We start from the raw sequence: 21,586 nt of genomic DNA on the forward strand, positions 1-21,586 counted from the left end.
AAAAATCCATATATTAGCCGCGTCGTTGTTTAAGCCGCGAGGTTCAAAGCGTGGGAAAAAAGTTGCGGCTTACAGTCCGGAAATTACGGTATATAGAATCTACAGTTTTAATGTTATAAAACCATGGTTATTTGTATCAAAACCATGGTGACAGCAGTCATGGTTACTACAATATTACTATAGTAAAACCATGGTTAATTTTTGTCAGGGTCCTTAACTAAAATAAACAAAACATTTTCTCAATTTACTAAATCAACATTTTAACTTAACAGCACTAATACGCTACATGCATCAACATAAAGTGCACTTCAAACTCATCTCAACATATTCAATATTCGGAAGCTGTACATCACTATAAAAGGAATAACCTTGCTATTAAAATGCATACGAGAAAGGATGTTGTGATAACGCTGCTTGAGTATTTTAAGAATACATGGAAATCCCACATCAACACCCAAAGCACTTTACTTATTGTTTCATGTCTGTTCAAATTAGCACTGAGTGCCTGCTTAAAAATGGAAGGGAGTGTGTGCAGTTTCGGCTCACCTTTCCCTAGGTGATTTTGGCGTAAATGATTAATCATGTATCAATGTATTACTATAACATAATCTTAATGTCATTAATCAAAGCGCATTATTGACTCTCATGATATATTACAGTCATGTGAGGAAACAGGAAGAACTTGCGTGCACATTTTAAATAAACCCTCATGCACATTTTTGACATAAGTATACACAGCACTCGTGTCGAGCAATGTCTGCAAACGGTGCCTGTTTTGTAAACGTCTTTTGACCATTACTGTTGTAATTGACCGTAAAAATAAAATGTTCCCAGAAAGGAGAAAAGCAGGGGGCTTCTCTTCCAGCATTTCGATTTCTCCACTTGCCATTTTTAACTACACACAACGCTTGCAGAACAGTGATGTCATCAAGTTGACTCACGTGAAACACAGGTGGAGCGTATCCATTTACAGATCCATTCAGGTGCATTAGCGGAGGTTGTAACTGTGTCTGTTTGATGCTTTAATTTCTTGACCAAAACTTGTGCTCCAGATGGGTCACTAAAACTGAGGTGAACCGATCGCGGTGCAATGCTTCCTAAACCGTGGGTGGCGAACCGAGAATCATTACACCCCTAGAGTGCAATATGAAGCCTAGTTCAATGCATCCAACAGTTTATTAAAACAATCCTTTGTCTGTCAGACACCCCAACATAAAGAATCGACAACAGACTATAAAATTACTGTTCACAACACCTTACAAATAAACCTTGTTAATATCAAAAGGGTGTCAACACAAATAAATAAATAAAAATGAATCAAATGAATCAAAACAAAGTGCTTTTTAAAACCCATTTTCTATATAGTAAATATATCTATAAATATCTGTAAATATTTATAACCTCACCGTACAACCCCCAAACAAAACATTGTGCGTTCATTTTGTCAAATAAGGTGATATCGCTTAAATAAAATCAGAACTATGATTGACGGAAGCTTTTATTTTGGAATGAAGCCCTTTCATTTCTGTGTTTTTGATGGAAGCTTCTCACCTCAGGATAAGCTATTTGCTACATGGCCCAGTGTGATTAAATGCTGTGATTAAATCAAATAAATGTATAGTCTGTGTGTACATTCATTTTAATCCTAAATATGTCAAATTCCATGTTGTTCCATGTTTTATAGTTAATTCCATTTTTAGGACTGCCTGTATTTTCTGCATCGCCAAAAACAGAGCCCTACATCTATTTTGTTGCAGTTCTTAATAACATTATTGGGCCTAGTAACAACATTAGGACTGTATATCTGTGATTTAAATATCACATTTGTGTAATGTTGCAGTTCCATAAAGATACCAGTCACTTAAGTGTAATGTTTCATTTACTCACCAAAGCAAATAATTACACACATTTGGCGTTTAGCAAGTGTTGAAGGAAGTTTACCCAAAAATGATAATTCTCTCATCATTTACTCACCTTTATGCCGTCTCAAACTTGTATGACTTTCTTTTTCTGCGGAACACAAACGAAGATATTTTGATGGAGATATGATGTGAATAGATCCATACAATGCAAGTCAATGGAGGACACTTTTAAGCTCCAAAAAAAGACAAAGATAGCATAAAGGTAACCCATTCGACTCGAGTGGTTCAATCCATGTCTTCTAAAGCGATACGATTGGTTTTGGGTGAAAAACACACCAAAATGTTTTTCATTCTCCCTTTTCACTATAAATCTGCAGTCTCCTTGGCAATCATGATTTGAAGCTCGATTACAATGCCTCGTGCTTGACGCATATGCAGAGCACCTGTACATTGCGAGGAAGAGTACTCGAGCTTCAGGTGAGGAAATGATGAGAGAATTGTTTTTGTATTATTATTATTGTTGTTTTTACATGCATGGAGATATGTTGGAAGGAAAGTGTAAATAGTATTTCATTGTGCACATGTGGTGGTGTATACCTGGTAAGAGTGTACTCCCTGAGTCCTGAGTGCAGGTTCATGGCAGAAAATGTACCTATACAACCCCTCAACCGCTTGTCTCGGCCGATCTTCCATGTGACAAACAGTGGGCTGTGGGAAAAGAAAAAAAAAAACGTATTAGTGTCGGTACAATTACAATTTGAACAAGCAACAGTGAAGCAGGACAGCAAGTTTGAACATTTTAAATGCAAATAATGTGTTCCAACCAAACAAAATCTAATTCTGGATAATTGCACAGAAACGGTCCCCAACTAATCATCTAAAAGACAGAGTCTGACACGTGCACAGTAGAATAACATAAAAGTAGGTCTTTACACCTTGCACGAGAACTGACACACTAGGTATGAATGTAACTGATTAGAAAACGGTATACATACTGTATTTATTTTAAGCCAAATGTATAATATATATATATATATATATATATATATATATATATATATATATATATATATATATATATATATATATATATATATATATATATATATATATCTCATACACATACACAGTGCATCTGGAAAGTATTCACAGCGGTTCACTTTTTCAGCCTTATTCCAAAATGGACTAAATTAATAATTTTCCTCAAAATTCTACAAACAATACCCCATAATGACAACGTGAAAGAAGTTTGTTTGAAATCTTTGCAAATTTATTAAAAATGAAAAACACAAAAATCACATGTACAAAAGTATTCACAGCCTTTGCTCAGTACTTTGTTGAAGCACCTTTGGCACCAATTACAGCCTCAAGTCTTTTTGTGTATGATGCTACAAGCCTGGCACACCTATTTTTGGGCAGTTTCTCTCATTCTTCTTTACAGAACCTCTCAAGCTCCATCAGGTTGGATGGGGAGCGTCGATGCACAGCCATTTTCAGATCTCTCCAGAGATTTTCAATCGGGTTCAAGTCTGGGCTTTAGCTGGGCCACTCAAGGACATTCACAGAGTTGTCCCGTAGCCACTCCTTTGTTATCTTGGCTGTGTTCTTAGGGTTGTTGTCCTGTTGGAAGGTGAACCTTCACCCCAGTCTGAGGTCCAGAGCACTCTGGAGCAGGTTTTCTTCAAGGATGTCTCTGTACATTGCTGCATTCATCTTTCCCTCGATCTTGACTAGTCTCGCAGTTCCTGCTGCTGAAAAACATCCCCACAGCATGATGCTGCCACCACCATGCTTCACTGTAGGGATGGTATTGGCCAGGTGATCATTTACGGATGATGGAGGCCACTCTGCTCATTGGGAACTTCAATGCTGCAGAAATTCACTGTATCACTCCGGTAATGTTCATGCCATTATAAACTAAAGTGTAAGAGCTGTGTATATGCGTTAAGAGCTATATGTGTCTCTTTACATTTATTTTTGAGACAATACAGATTTTAGCCAGCAGGTGGTGGCAAAAGACAATATTTGTGTGTAATATAAGCCAGTTGAGTGGTGTGAAGTGAATCAGCGTCAGTCAGTGTTTTCATTCATTAGCACTATGTGATAGCTCGGATTACTACGACACTATTAAAGTTAGGAAATGGCTTTAAATGGCTAATAATTTCTGTGGCTTCTCACAGCTGAAAGACACAGCAGACTGATTAATTACACAAACTCATGGCGATTACTTCTTACTGGAGTTTCCACATTGGAGAGGACATACTGTTCAAAATAGCAGAAGACATTGCAGTTTATATAGTGAATAACTCTTGCCCACTGGTTACTGAGAAATAGGGAGGAATATCCCGCTTGGACAGCTATTTTTCCACAGAGAAACTAGGATGCATTTGACCAAAATCACATTACCTTCAGAAAGATGACTAACACATTACAGTATCTCTGCTTAGAAGTGGCAACAGGTGATCGCCCCTGCTCCATCTCTCTCCCTCACACACACCCTTGTTTCTCCAATAACTTGTTAGAAACAGCCCAAGCCATGATACTAGTACTAAAGTGACATTTTTGAGAGGCTTGGATGCATCATTTGGTTTGAACTAGCAACAGCAGATTCTGATCCATCGCATAAGTACTTCCATGCACAAATGCCTTAAGACCATACTCAGTTTTTCTTAATTTTTTTTAATTTACTTGTTCATTAAACTGTTGTATATAAGCAATATCACACTCGCAATCATACTATATGGCCCTAAATCAGTACTGCTGTGAATACTGATGTAGGGCCATATCTCACTCTTGTTCTTGTGATTGCTTAATTATCACTAGAAGAGAAAGTTAAAAGTTACAGGGAACTGTTGAGGAGAGACTGTTTGAATATGTGCTTCAGAGGAAGATTTATGAGCATTACACAGGATGCTGGATCTGCTGAAACTTTGTAAGGTTTGTTTGTTACATCTGTTTAAACAAGACGTGCGCATATTTGCAGACCGTTTATGATATTATTTTTATTGATATTTGCCTTTTTATCATTAGACAAGACAGTTAAGTTACAGGGAACTGTTGAGGAGAGAGAGGGAGAATGAAACACGTGAACACTTTAACATTACGAGCTCAAACGCGTCTGCCGCAGCTCAGATATGCGGACTGTTTAAAGGACACCGTGTTGCACACCACTCTATTATTGTAGTAACATGATGGCACATAACAACCATGACTGGTCGTTTACATATCTCAAGTCACTTCACATGCAATCAGGCGATTCTCAGCACCCTCAAGAAACAAATCAGCCAAACGGGAACATTTATCATCGGTGATATATCGGACGATCGCTAGTTCATACACTAAAAACAACGTATTATGTGCGTATTATGTACCTCTCATTCATTCTGAAGCGTGCAGATTGTATATTGTTCATACGGTATATTATTATTTCCTAGTGTGCACAGATAAAAAATAAAAGAAAACATTCTAATAATAATAATAATAATAATAATAATAATTAGGTATGTCCTGTTACCATTTTTCTAAGAACAAGTACCTATATATTTTTTTGGTACTCTCCTATACATGTTTTTTTTTTCTGAATTTCATAACATTTTATTTAAATTTTAGCATCAAAAAGTTGTTTAAATAAATGAATTAACTTTAATCAAATGAAAGTATATTAATTTTAAACATGATATTGTATATGTCAAAAAAAGTGATTTTTCACCATGTGACTCAATGTGAATATTAAACCACAAAAGGCTCCTATTTAATTAAATAAATACGTTGTCTGCATGTGCCTCGTGTTACAAAGTGACTCAGCGCACTGCCTGCTGTCATCTGCTACAAACAGAGCATGTAATGATCATGATGGTGTTCTCAGTCTGAGACAAGGATCTCTAAAAGTTATGAGCACTTTGTATTTGTATGTCTGCACAACACAATCACAAGCGCTCACATTTAAAACACTGAACATGCAAACTAAATATTTATCTCATTAAATCACAGCTTTTGCTGTTAAATAATCTCACTAGGACGTAACATGATGTTAATTTATGTGCTGAATGTTTATGTAATGACATTCGTACATAAGATGGTATCGGCTTTTGGTATCGGAGCATTTTTACAAGCATGAGTACAAGTACATGAGTGTGGTTTGGGAACCCGATTCAGTTACCAGTATCGGTATCAGGACAACCTGATACTACCAAAGACTCAAGCTTAATAATAACGGAGATACAACAGTGTTATTCATTCATTCCAGTTGTATGTATGGTAGTAATATTCCCAGATGGCAGTGCTATTGGACTGAACTCATGGTGAGGCTCAGACTATGAGCCCAGGGGCTGTTCAATTAGATGCAGCACAGCAGAACAGAATGAGATCTCGAGACACATTTCCAAATTGAACACGTTTCCTGACAAAGCGTTTTAAAAACCCCATTGCTTATTCAGAGAAATGCTGATAAGAGAGCCAAAGACCTTCACCTAAGGGACCGTTCACATCAAATGCTTTTGCAACCATTCAGTTAACAATTTGTTTTTCTATGTAAACACACACGTTTTGCCGCAATTTGTAGTTTATTTAGCGTCTCATGCAGGAGCGCTGTTTTTTTAGGTGCCTTTAGGGCTGAAACGATTAGTCGACGTTATCGACAATGTCGACAATAAAAAAAAAATCTAAATTCATTGTTGTTTTAGCGCCTCTAGTGTTTTCATTAGGAAACTGTTGTGATGTAGATAAAGAAATGTGATTCTATGAGACCAGGTTACAGAAAAGGGTACAGAAAACACAGTAAAACAAACTACATATTTAACATTTCTAAAGAATATTTCTAAGGTGAAGATGCTAGTGTGTTGTGGGTGGTTGTCAGGGTGTTGCTTTGCAGTTGCTGGGGTGTCTAGGTACGGCTGGTTAGCATGGCCCAGATAGAGGCCTTTTTGTGTCTGTCTGCACTTTTTTTATTGTTTTTCCCCCATGTAAACCAGTGTTAGATGGACATCTTTGAACGCTGCACTGCGTCTTGCTGATTTTTCAGCATCTCTGTATTTTAGAATCAGCCGTTAGGACTTATCAAAAAGCATCTCGAGTCACCAGCATTTTGTTTGTTCCATTCATTGCATTCCAACTAGCTTTTTAATGCAAGAATACATATGGTGTGTACAGCTTCTTTGGCCCTGCTAGATGATGTCGTAACTTTACCATCTGGTTCCAAAAAAGCACATTTCTCCTTAGCTGCATTTACATGGTCTTTTTTAAAATCAGAATGAAATCAATCAGATTGTTGATTCCGAACGTACCGTTTACATGAACGCTAACTTAAGTGATCAGGTTGATGTGCGCATTTATATATCAAAAGCATCAAATCTTAATTGATCTTGTGACATGCATACACCCCACAATTATACAGCATTCCCTCACTGTTTGAATCATTTAACAATAGGACAACACAACAAACGTGGATATGTCATCACAGGAGGGCATTTTGTTTTAATAAACAGTACATCACAAATAAAAAAATTATAATTCAAATTGTTTAAATATACCATCTACTTACTATCCAGCAACAATAAAAAGCAACTAGCTTTCGGATGAGATGTTAAACCGAGGTCCTGACTCTCTGTGGTCATTAAAAATCCCAGTATACTTCACGTCAAGAGTAGGGGTGTAACCCCGGTGCCCTGGCCAAATTCCCCCGCATTGGCCCTTATCAATTATGTCCCCCAAATAATCTCCATCCATTAATTGTCTCTATCACTCCACTCTCTCCTCTCCACCAATATAGCTGGTGTGTGGTGAGCATACTGGTGCACACATGATAATATGGCTGCCGATGCATCATCCAGATGGATGCTGCACACTGATGGTGGTTGGGGAGAACCCCCTGTTCACTGTGTAAAGCACTTTGAGTGTAGTGCCAGTTGTTGTTGTTTGTTTGTTTGTTTTTAAATCCATGCCAGCTTCTATGGCTATTTCCAAGGTGAGAAATGTGTAAGCAATACTAAAAGAGGTTTTTAAAATAAATGTATCCTAAAAACTCTAAAATTGCATTCAGTTTTGTTAAACATTTCTTCCAGAGTGCTGACTGAATAAAAAAGGTTTCTCAGGGGGTTAAGAGCAGTACAGTCTAATAAAATTGTTTACAGGGATAATGGATTCTGGCAGAAGGTTGTTGGTGTGTTGGTGAATCTTCTCCTAATATTAAAAACTTGTCAACCTGGAGTGACCAATACGACAGCGGGTGTAAACAATCTGGTCCCAGCGATTTGAAAACAGAAAGGAACTTCTTTTGCCAACAATAGGGCTGATTTCATGGAGTTTGTTCATGATGCATTGATCCCACTCAGTTCGCCATTTGCTTTTAATATATGAATTTATTTTGGGTTTTAGGTCAGTGGGATGTATTGGTTTCTTTTGGAAATCTGCTAATAAAGCCTCTTTTGAAGCAGTGTCTGCTTCCTCATTTCCTGGGATTCCACAGTGCCCAGATGAGAGTAGTGCCAGAAAAGTGCAACGTTCATTCATTCATTCCCTCGTCATCATGACACCATTATAGTGTCAGTTATGGACATGCGCACAACGTCCCAGTTTCAGAAAGCAATCCGATCAAGTGTTTACACGGCAAATATTCACTTTGTGCTCCATTCACTCCCATTCAACACAACCAAACTCAGGAGACTGGAAACACAAGCTCAACCAAAGCAATTTCGCACTACACTGCGTAAAGGAGTTTGGTGAACTGTGAACCGCAAATGTATATGATGACAGTAGAAGATAGAAACGCCACACGCTGAACTCTTGACACAATACAAATAATAAATGTTTTAATGCTGCATCTTTTAGGAAAGTAGATGGTATATTTTAACATTTCAAATATATATTTTTTTATTTGCGATATATTATTTACTACATCATCGATATAATTCCAGCGGATGTATTTAGATGGCTTCTAAAGTGATAAAATCACTTTTGGTGCAAAAAAATTGTAATATCAATATTTAAGTACTTTTTAACTATAATCAAACTTCACGAGAGTGTGGAGTTCATGCAGTCTCACGTGTGACGTATTCGTGTTGCCATGATACCGAAGTAATCTCAAATTCTCCACTCGGTTTAGACATCCAGGATAAGCAGACAAACACACCACTGTGAGTAAAGAAACGGATAAATACAGATCTACACCAAAACCAACTAAGCTACAGTGTTCCTTCTCACTTGTAAACATTGCTGCTCTTCAATTGCATCAGCTCTCACGTGTCAACACGATTACGTCAAACACGCGTACCGCAGCTAATCGGAAGCTAAGATTTATAGTGTTATAAAAGTACTTAAATATTTATCTTTTTCACACCAAAAGCATGTCTCTTTAGAAGACAAATGTGTCTGTTTTGAAGACAACTGCTGGAGTCGTATGGATGATGTTTTTGCTGACTATCTGTGATTTTTGGAGCTTCAAATGTTGTATCACCATCCATCTGCCTTTTAAGGACCTACTGAGCAAATACATTTTTTACATTTTCTTCAAATGTATTTTGGCAAAGAAAGAAAATCATACACACCTGGGATATCATGAGGTTGAGAAACGATATGAGAATTTACATTTTTGGGGGAACTATGCCTTTAAGTGGTTGCTAACTTCACAATAGACCCTTGATATTGCTCAGGTCCTTCCTAAAATGTATACAAATCTACTGATAGCGCAATTCTCCTAAATAAATGGCATGAATTAAGGTATCAGGCTCACTGCCAAAAAGTGCATTACTAGTAAGGAGTTTGTTTAAATCCCTAACCCTAAATATGAGGAACATGAAGATTTTTGAGGCAATGAGTAACGCCATAGTTGTTTAACAGGGAGAGATTAACGTTAGTGGCAGTTACTGCCAAATGTGCCACAGGTTAGATGGCATCCATCGCACCCTTACAAACCATCAGGCAATAACTAACATGCCACAGTGATCCCCATCCCACCCTTTCCACAGATGGGCGAGGGGCCTGCACTGCCCTCTTTAAGATTAATAGCTTTTAATCTAACACAAAAAGAATCCGCAAAGGAGACCTGAATGACTTTACAGGTCTTTGTGAGCCCAGCAATAAATCTTTCAGAAAACAAAATGGCAAGGATGGTAAACTTATAAGTAGATGGCAGAAAACCTCCCTGTTCTCTATGGTGAGCAAATAAGTGAACCTTAGAAACAAAGCCCCTGAAATTTCAACAGCAGAACGATTGGCAGTGTGATAGCTTTAACCCTGCAGAGCGGAGCTTCACTTTACTTGCAAAAAAGGTTGCTGGGTTTGTTTTATCAGCTGAAGCAGATTTATGCAAGCCAAGATGGATCTTTTTTACTAAAGTATCATCTGTGTAAACACGGCTAGGTGTGCGTTAATCCAGAGATAATAGTAGCTATCCAAACACTTTGAAACCTGCAGATTTCAAGACACTGCTATGGTAGAAATTCCGCATGACTGACTGAATTAACATTAAAATTACTAAACCACAAAAGGAAGAGTTTTAAAATATATTCTGCATTCAGCACTCCAGTCAGTGCTGCAGATTGTGCTGTGCCCTCTGCTGGTGTGCAGCAATAATGTTTATCACATTACAATTCAAATTGTCTTGCCGGACAGCGCCTTTGATAGGTCCTGATTTCCTTCTCTCCCTCTCCGATCAAAACATAGCTGAATGCAAGACCATACTTTCCCCACAAGCCCTAATGGGTGTATAAGGGGAAAGTGCAGGTGTATTTTAAATTTTTTCTAAGTTGGACTCATTAATACGGGGTTGATGAACACTAGTGTCTTTTCTGTAATAGTTGTTTCTGTTGGTAAAATGGTAAATGGTCTGCACTTATATAGTCCCTTTCTAACCTTAACGGTATTCAAAGCGCTTTACACGGTTACTCATTCACCCATTCACACACACACACACACACTCATACACAAATGGTTGCAGAGCTGCCATGCAAGGAACTAGCCTGCCATTGGGAGCAACTTGGGGTTCAGTGTCTTGCCCAAGGACACTTCGGCACGTGGAGTCGTGTGGGCCGGGATTCGAACCACCAACCCTGCGATTAGTGGCCGACCCACTCTACCAACTGAGCCACAGCTGCCCTAATAGTTTAAAAAGAGGCATAAACTCTGGGGAGAGCAGAGTAGGAACAGTAGATGCATTGATACAAAACAGTCATAAAACATGACTGGAACCTAAACAGTTTTAGGTAGGGATGCACCGATCTGAAACCTGGATCAGTCTCGGCTCCAATACTGATGTTTTAAGATAGATCGGGTATCGGTCCGACGAGCCTGATCCAAATCCGACACGTGTGTTAGTCATGTTCGTTAAGGTCAAGCTCCATAAAGAACCATAAAAACATATGACTCGTGCATTTTATTCAAAGCCATTTGAAGATGTGCGATAGCTCTGTGAATCACAAAAGTCTGTGTTTATTAAGTAAATATATAAAATGCACGCAGAGCGAATAGTGCTGCTCTGTTGACACACACAGCTATTTTTAACCATTGCGCGGCGCGAAATATTTGAGTGCTACTCACGAACATCTCAGACATAGATACTTGAGTTTGGTTCACTTATAATATGCATTTAGAATGGCATTTGACAGAATTTGGATAAGAAGAGAGTTTAACTACTGTGAACTTGCCTACAAACAGACACATACAGAACTACCTGGAGAGTTTGGAATATCAAAATATAACAAGGTTTTTAAAGTTAAAGGTGCTGTACTGTAGACAAGCTAGAGGCAGCATTGCTATTACTATTGCTCATAGCTAGGGTTAAGGATTGAAACAAAGCTGATAAAACGGGTGAAAAAAAATCTCAACGTTATTACATTGAAGTAGAGACATTTTTAGAGACAAGAATTTCATATAGACTTGTCACATGGATTCAAAATCTTTGTACCAATGCCTATATATGATTATTTAGAACAATGATACTGACAGTTTGGTGGTTCGGCTTTTTGCTCATCTACCCGCCACTGTGGCGGGTGTCCTGCAAGACATCTAGGAGTGACACATGACATGAAATGCTCTTATACACAAGGACAAATGCTTGAAGAAACACACTTGATTATATTTTTAAGAACTGACAAAAGAAAAGCTGTTGATGTGCATGTCTGATTCACTGTTTGTTCAGAGACGTGCAGTGCGTATAGCCATTTCTATAAAAAGTGTGGAAATATTTCTTGCATAATGCCAAGCCCTACAGCCTACCCTCTCTATTTAAGCCTGTAAAATCTCTACCCTACATCCAATACTAAATATTGGGTTATTCCTGCTGTGTCTTTGACAGTTGCATCTCTGCATTCTATAATTTAGTTCCTTCCACTCACAAAACTGGAAAACTTCCCTTTGAGAATGATTTATATAGTTAAAATGAAACAGAAATGCCCTTGTTAGAAGCAATCAGACAAAAAATTTAAAACAGTCAGGCATCACGTCTTGCAGATTTATCCAAGAGTGAGGACAATTTGATAACGATCCTTCAACTATGGCCATTTAGTCATCATGGCAAGCAACAAATAAAAGAGGGTGGATTCCCCATTACTGAGAATGAGGCAAGCCTACGTGTACTGTATACAGCTGATTTTGCCTTCTACATTAAATCGGCCAAGTACATTCAGTACACAAAAAGTATTTTATTACATGTACTTTCTTGCCACACCCCACAATTCTGGGATTGGTTTTTCCTTTCTCTAAAAAGCCATCTCAACACTGTGAATTCCTGTTAAAGTAACATGACACTTTGATTTAAATATGAACACGTCTGTGTAACACAGATGTTTCTAGAAGCAAAAGCAACAACAAAAAAAACATTTAATTCCATTCACACATAGCACAGATGAGATAAAGCCCTTTAAGTCCTTTCTCATTATCATGCGCTAATTTACAGATGATCTTTAAAGAAATTAAGGTTTTCTTATTGAGACAACAAAACAATGTAAATAGAAAAAATGATTAATGTAAACAATAAACATCTAACAAAAATGTATATTTGAAATATATCTTATTTATTGATTGAATACATTGATTTATTAATTTTTATAAAGCAAAAATTTGACAAATTATGAAAAATATTTTTCTACTGTACCTAGTTAGATGGTCCCTTGTATAATTAACAGCATTATCTGGGAGATCATTTCTTTTATATGTAAGCAAAAGGGACATTACACCTGAAATAAACCCATATGAATCGATATCAAAATCGAAATGAAAGAATGTGAATAGAAATCGAATCGGGAAATCTCAAAACCATCCCTAATATTTAACATAAGTTTTTTTTTGTTATACTGACATAAAATGACCATTGTTTGAATTTACTTAAAAAGTGTGATGCAAAAAAGCTACTGAATATTTTAAATAAATAAAAAAAACATTTCAGTGCATGATGAAAATGATTGTAGGTGTAAGTCGAAAACAACTGGATTTTAAAAATAGTAGGTATCCACAATACTTCTGAGTCGCAATAAGCTTTGCGGGTGATATGGGCGGAACTTCTGGTTAAGTGTAAACAATTGTTATGTTATGTACTAACACAGCATTAAAAATGACAGAAACTTGGGAACAAATGTTCACTGAACTATAGTGAGGTGATATTGTTCTTACTCACCTATCTGTTAATGAATATGGGTTTGAGGATGATGGACTATTATCACAAATAGAAGCATTTTAGTTATTTTGTTGAGTCTTTATCCATTGATGGAAGAATGTGCTGCCTAACCTGAAAAGCAATGTCGCCTATTAGCGATTTCACAGCTGTATAGTTGGACATGTTTTACGAACTGTAGATAATTATGGTTATTTTAAAGCATATCTAGTCTAGTCTGAACCTGAAGAGTTTGTTGTACCGAGATTATTGTCCTTACAGGGGAGGTCCAGACAGCAGGATGCTCGTGTATTACAGGACTCAGGCGATGAGTGTCATGCTGCCGTTGTTTGGATAAAATACAATTATTTTATGCGAGATGAATGAGTAGTAAACTCAATCTAGCTTTATAATTGTTTACATACTTAACCTCTGTATCTAAATCCTATAACCTACATGAAATGTTTTAGTGTTAACTGAACAACTGATCCTATTTATAGATTAAATGTATTGTTCTTGTGTAGGAAATAGCGATGTCTCAGCAGCCACATAATAAACTATACAAAATAACTACATGCAATACAAATAAATATTTATTTGGACATACATTATAAACAGTACACAACAAGTTCAATGTTCTCTGTAAAGCAGCTATAAACCATATGTATTATTAAAAGCACCGTACAAACACATTTAAGTGATACTGAATTAATGTCCACATTGTTTTCCAAATCACCTTCCTTAAGGGAAGACAGGCACATTCTGCAAAGACACTCAAAAGAAAGTGAAATGCAGGAAAGATGAAAATCATAATACAATTAATTTAAAACATCTCACTAATGTACTCACACGTGTCTCATCTAATAATTCTGGTCTTTCACTGTAGAATTTATCCATTTAGCATCACAGCATGAAAACATCTTCACTACTCACAGACAGTTCAGGAAAAACACTTTTTATACTCCGTCATAATACCATTTCAAAACATGTGAAGTGTTCTAAAATAAAAGATGCCAAATAGAAATGAACAAAACTCAACATTCATAATGAACCTTCAGCACATGTACACACACGTCAGCACAATAATTCAATGCGCTTCATTTCTGGACGTCTATCGCAGCCGGACCGTAACGGTGGATAATATAAGTAATCCCCGCTCTTGACTTCTTGCCAATAAAGTGAAAAGAGCACATAAACAAATTATTCCAAGCTTTTTCAAAACAGATGTTTCTCAGTCAATCCTTCTGTAGGCAGCTGATGGAAGCAGCAGCATCTGGGACATGAGCGCTGTGCTGCTTTGCAAGTGGTTTCTGATCATAACATGGCTGTTTTGGACAAAACTTTAGTTTTGCTTGATTAATAGGATAACAATTAACTGCACACATTGTAAAGACATCATACAACATTCAAAAAGCAAGAATCTAACCGAATGAAACGCAAGCAAGCAGTTACTGGCTACACACAAAACGCCGACCAATTGCACTTCCGCTAGTTAACCGGAAATTCCACCCACCTAGCAAAATACAGTGGACTCACTGAGAATATTGTTGATAGGATGAGAACAGCATTTTTCAAAAAGGTAGGTAGAGAACAACTTCTGTTGAAAAATCAGATGCATGAATGCAGTGGCGAGCAGTGTCGTATTTTCGACTGTGCACAAGAATCAAAATGAGGTGGAGGTGGTACCATACTGATAAAAAAAAGTGACGTTAAGAACGTATAAACATTGGCTTTGCATTAAAACACTCCTAATTACCTGCCAACTGAATAATAGTGTTCATTTTATCATCAGTTTTTTTTAATTTAGTCTTAGTCCTATGTCAAATGTCAACCTTACCCTTTTTTTGTTTTGTTTTTTGTTTTAGTTGACAAAGTCTGGGCATTTTAATGTAGTTTTAGTCAATGAAAACTGTTGACATTTTTGTCATATTTTAGTAAAATTTTAGTCATATTGACATTTTAGTCACTGAACACTGTAAACATTTTTAGCCATAAGAGTATTATTGAGAAGCATTTGTCAAACTAGTCTACCCAAAATAAATATATATATATATAAATATATATATATATATATATATATATATATATATATATTAGGGCTGTCAAACGATAACAAATTTACATGGTGTCCCGATTAATTAATCGCGATTAATCGCATATACAAATATTTGCTGAGAAAGCCCCTTATATAACAATAATTCAATATATAATGATTATACATATTTATATCAATATATAATTATCTTTAAATATTAAAAATTATATATATATATATATATATATATATATATATATATTTTTTTTTCAGATAATTAAAATGCATTCTTGTGGCATAAGAGTTCATCATTGATAAGGCCATGCAAAAAGTGGCTTTAGACAATGTATTGTTTACTACCATATTATTGATCATAAGTCAATCATTGGCACACAGTTCACAGTAATCCATTACACAAGTGAATTTGTCAATCAGTTGGAGATTAATTATGAGGGCTTGTTTAAGGACCCGTCAATTTACTCCTACATCAGACGTCTCTGGTGCATTGTGTCATAAACATAAAATGTTTAGGTCACTGTGTCAAGTTAAATATAGTTTAATACTCAATCTTTAAACACATCTTGAGATCCCTTAGATCGCATTTGCACTCCGAGTGATTTGAAAGCAAAAACTTAACGCATGTTTGTTGTTCTGCCTACTGAAGTGTTTTCTTTACTGTATAAACTGTGTGTTGCTCATACAGCTGAAGATTCACTTACTGCCCTCTGGAGTAAACAGGTGGTACTACAAGCTTGCATTTCTCAGGAATCTTCCTTATTATGGTCCATGGGCATGCGATTAATTACGTAAAAAAAAAATTCCGAGTTATTTTTTGTAAAATTAATCGCACCGAATTAACGTGTTAAATCGACAGCCCAAAATATATAATAATAATAATAATAATATTATATATATATATATATATATATATATATATATATATATATATATATATATATATATATATATATTAGGGATGCACCGAAATGAAAATTCTGGGCGAAACCGAAAATCCAGGATGCACTTGGCCGAAAACCGAAACCGAAATTTTTACCTATTTAAAAAAAAAAAAATGTTGTGTATAATTGTATTAATTTGATACTTTTTCATTAATTTCATGAATTTAATTAATCTGAATTGAAAAACTACAAACCAATAAAATAAATCACACTTTTATTGAAAGTAGCACAACAAAATTGGACAAAAAATATATTAAAACTACATTAAATATTATTCTTCTTTCAGTTCTGTAAAAATCAAATTTTACAGATTTTATTAACAATTATCCAAATAATGTAAAGTTTTAGAAAACTATTATATGCACAGCAACAGTCAAGTAATGAACTTAGCTAGCATCTTTCAAAAAGTTTAAATATGCAACAGTAATTTTAATTAAAACAACAGGCAGAACACAAAATGGCCTCTATTCCACTGATCTATATATAACTATAATATATAATTATATATATAGATCAGTGCTCTATTCTGTTTATGTAAACGTATGTACACTTTAAGTGAAAATGATTGTGCAAAACAGCAGTAATTGAACTAAATCCAACCTCAACTGTAAACGACAGATGTATCCTCAAGTGAAGAACAAGTGTAATGTAATTGCTGTACACATCATATTGGACCGCTTTCTATTTAAGTACAAGTGACAGGTTTCTCTTCAAGAACAAAAGTTGCTAAACGTTCTGACAGTCTCTCCTTTCAGAAAGCTCATCAAGAACATGAGATGCTGCACTGAACAGTCTCTCACTCTCTGTGCTGGTGCTTAGGCAGATATACCTGTGCGCAATCCACGCAAGCAAAGGAAAGCGGTGTTTGTTTATGCGCCCGTAGTCAAGGGGATTGTCGCTTCTGGCATAGTTCAGATATAAATACGTCTCAAGTTGTGGTGTAGCTGCGCTAGTTGTGACATTTTTCTGTTGTGACAAACACTGCAGATCGCAAATTTGATGTCCTTATCAGAAACTTTGAAGAATTTCCACACCGCTGACATGATCGGCCTTTGTTTGGTAGCGCCGTTGTGGAATTATCTAACAGCTGTGATAAGGGCTACATCGATCCAGATTGAAATCTGAGCACTGAGGGGCGGAGCGAGGAGGTATATATTTTCGGCCTTTTTTGTCTTTCGGCGGAAAACCGAAAGTGCCATTTTCGGCCGAAAATTTTCGGCGAAATTCGTGCATCCTAATATATATATACATATATATATATATATATATATATATATATATATATATATATATATATATATATATACATATATATATACATATACACACACACACGCATTTTATTGTTGTTGTCATTTTCGTGTTATATTTCACATAAGATTGATCTTATCATGATGACGTTGCGAGCTGCAGACAGCAGGGGTGAGAGATGGACGTCTCCGTGTTAGAGTCCGCATCAGCTGGCTGAACTTTAAATCTCTCCCAGTCTCGACTCCCGCTCAGATTGGGTCTCTTCCACGACTGGTTGAAGCAGCTCCGATCATACAGAGAATGACAGTTTTGAAGTTTGTGTTTATTTACATGGCACGCTCCCATATCATATGAACTTTAATTAAGGATGAAATAAAGATATATCGCCAAGCTGTGATCTGTGTTTTTATCAGACACACGAGCTGCAGCGCTCCTCTCGTCTGTCATCATTATAGTTTTATATGATCAAGTTACGTTAAATGACATCAAGCAACTATTTGACAATGGAATTTATTTATTATTATTGCAGAGACTTGCAGTTACAAATGCCAATCCACTGAGTGCAATGCTTGTTAGTGTTTTCCATGAAGACACCCACCAGAGTTTTGTAGACAGCCGGAGGCGGCCGCCTAGTAATTCGCAATGCAGGAAAACCCCTGCTAGTTAAAAATAGTCACTTGTGTATAAAGTGTAACTACACCTTTACATGTAGGTATTTTTAAGTGAAATCAGAAGAATCAGAATTCAGTTAACCGGAATCATAAAGTGAAATCAGAATCTGATCCAAAATTGTTAAAGGTGAAGTGTGTAATTTCTGCACTGATAGTGGCACCAAATGGAATTATAAAAATAAAGCACGTTTTGAAACAATCTTTGGCAACAACACCCCTCGGACTCATCACGCCATTTCACACTCTCTGATTCCCTATGAACAAATAGGTAAAACTAAATAAAAGGTGATAAACCTTTAACGTCGTATTAAACAATACTACTATAACATATACACACTGGACAGAAAGCATTGCAGAGGAATTGGCTCGACCGATAACACCGCTGGATTGAATGGCAGCTGGTGTGCGGGGGATCCAGCACAAGAGGTAAAACGGTTCTTGGTAACTAGTAAACGTACATATACAATTTATTTGAAGCTCGGTAGTAATTAACTTGAGTGTAGCTTACCTGCCAAGAAGCAACTCGCTCAAAGTCCTTCACCTTGTAAATGTTCACTCTGGTTTTCCTCCATTCTCTGTCTCTTTGTGTTTTAAAAAGTCTTTTGAATTTTGGTGAATCTTAAGTTTAGTTTCTTCTGTAACACATCTGCCATGTTCGTTCGCATTCTCCCAGTTGAATCGTTTATTACAAGTAGCCACGCCCCAAACTCATGCTATAGGTTTAGAAAGAACTGGATGGGTGGAGCTGTGAGGGCTGCTCAAAATATAAACATTGTTTTGATTGTGCCTCAGAGGCTCTGTGTTTAAACTTTTGGGAGAGGTAAACCCAAGAATGGCCTACTTATATTTGTCAATAAACAGGGATATTAGAATGTACTTCGACACCAAAAAAACTTCCACTTCACCTTTAAATCACTTACAATTCCCATACCTACACAAATGTTCCACAGTGTTGGTTACATTTCTATAATTGCTCTGCTTTTTAGTAGTCACTACTAATGGTTTATCAGCCGGTTATAAGCCAGCCACTTAAAAGAACAGTTAACCCAAAACTAAAATACTTCTGTTAGCATTTACTCACACTCATGACTTTTTGTAGAATGCAAAAGTACAGAGATGTTTTAAAGAAAGTCCCATTGGCTGATTTCAATACAATGGCAGACCAATTGGTATCCTTGGACTCATGAATTATGTTCCAAGACTTCTGAAGACATGCGATAGTTTTGGTGAGAAACAACCCGAACTGTATATTATTTTACAGAGAAAAATACTGATTTCAGCAACAGTTATCCTTTGCAAATTAATGGGTGCAAGAGAGAAGCACGTTCACAAGAGAACTTGGGTTGTCCACGCAAGAACTTGAACTGTTTTATTCTCTTTCGTGAGGTTGAAGCGCAAGTCAACCATTCCTTTAATAGGCCTACATTTTCCTGGTTTTATTGTGAACAGTTGTTCAGTGCCTTAGCACCTTGCAGTGATTTGCAACACATATACAACGCATTTTACAGTTAGTACACAGCTGTGTCATGTAAGAAAGAGGGCTACATAAGCAAACAGCCGTGCAAACTGCTGACAGAGACTAAAGACAGAGGTCTGAGGTCAGCAAGAAAGAAACATTTTCAGACTAAAGGCCACCGGTGTCCTGGAAACTACAAGAGCTAACAGCAGGATCTGCCACAGTTACTCATAAACAGTCCAACAGAGCTATAGATCAAAAATACACTTCAATATACCCCCCGTGTTTTCATTTAACCTCAAAATGAATGCACTCAAAAGCCTCGAAACAATTAGCACCATCCGTTCCAGACACTAAAGCCACAATTACAAATGAAAACGTATCGGTTACCTAACGTAACCTCGGTTCTCTCTAGATGAGGGAACGAGTATTGCGTAAGCTAGCTTACGCTATGGGAAAGATTAATCTTTTCTGAGATATTGAAGCCAAAAAATTATCCTTAATTTTTGTATCCATTGTCAACGCAGTGCGGCAGCTGCAGACCTTGAGCGGGCTAGCTAGCGAGCTCATAGGTTGCTCTGCGGCATCTGCTGCAGCCTATAGACGAGCTTGGGCGAACTCGCATCCAATGAGAGGCGTCCGCGCGCTCACTGCATCAAAGCCCGCCAAAATGGGCGTGACTTGAGTGCATATAAGCGTAGTTCGTAGGCTGGAACCCTGGTTTTCATTGACTGAAGCGAAAAGTCGCTCGTGGCGCGAACACGGCCGGCTACGCAATACTCGTTCCCTCATCTAGAGAGAACCGAGGTTACGTTAGATAACCGATACGTTCTCTTACGAGAGGTTCTCTCGTATTGCGTAAGCTAGCTTACGCTACGGGAACCCATTGTCAACGCCGTGCGCGCCAAGCATCCACTGTACGAGCCCCAGGGAATTAAGGGGGGACCCGGGGGAGCCCTTATGAGTGGGGAAATAATATTTGGCCGGCAAGAATGCGGGTCATTGATTGTGTAATACATAAGCACATAGTGGGAAGGGAACGACAGAGCGGCGGTGCCGGTCTGTGTGGAATGTGTCCAATAAGTGCAGCTCACCAGGGGAGCTGTAGCGTATTAAACCGCTAGTAGTTTTGCCTGCAGAGCGGGCACTTCCATATTGTAAAATCTGACAAAGGTGGAGGGGGAAGTCCATCCCGCTACCACACATATGTCGTGAATGGAAATCCCACTGGACCATGCCCACGAGGATGCCATGCCTCTAGTGGAGTGAGCCCTAATGCCCAACGGGCATGGCAGGTCTTTTGACGCATATGCAGCAGCAATAGCGTCCACTATCCATCTAGATAGTGTCTGTTTCGAGGCGGCGAGACCTTTGGTGCGCCCTCCGAACGAAACGAAAAGCTGCTCAGAGCGTCTGAAAGCGGCGGAGCGCGCAGTATACAATCTCAGTGCTCTGACCGGGCAAAGGAGATTGTCGTCGCGTTCGCTATCGGGTGTTGGCAGCGCCGATAGGGAAATGACCTGTGCTCTGAAAGGAGTACCGATCACCTTGGGAACATAGCCGTGTCTAGGCTTTAAAATGACCTTGGAGTCACTTGGTCCAAACTCAAGACACGCAGCGCTGACAGACAGCGCGTGAAGGTCTCCCACACGTTTGACTGATGACAGGGCAGTCAGAAAAACGGTTTTGAGTGAAAGGTATTTCAAATCCACGGATTGAAGTGGTTCGAAAGGGGGGGCTTTCATAGTTTCGAGAACTATAGAAAGATCCC

General features: G+C 37.5%; 1 protein-coding gene across 1 annotated transcript in view; it reads right to left on the reverse strand.

Moving 5' to 3' along the window:
- LOC127625192 (nuclear protein AMMECR1-like) overlaps positions 1-21,586 on the reverse strand; it is a 74,794-nt gene that overhangs the window by 37,271 nt on the left and 15,937 nt on the right. The window contains exon 2 of the mRNA XM_052100311.1: positions 2,460-2,570. Coding sequence (XP_051956271.1) covers positions 2,460-2,570 — 111 coding nt within the window. The remainder of the gene's footprint in view (positions 1-2,459; positions 2,571-21,586) is intronic.

Source organism: Xyrauchen texanus, chromosome 31 (assembly GCF_025860055.1).
Source record: "Xyrauchen texanus isolate HMW12.3.18 chromosome 31, RBS_HiC_50CHRs, whole genome shotgun sequence".
NCBI classification, from domain to species: Eukaryota; Metazoa; Chordata; class Actinopteri; order Cypriniformes; family Catostomidae; genus Xyrauchen; species Xyrauchen texanus.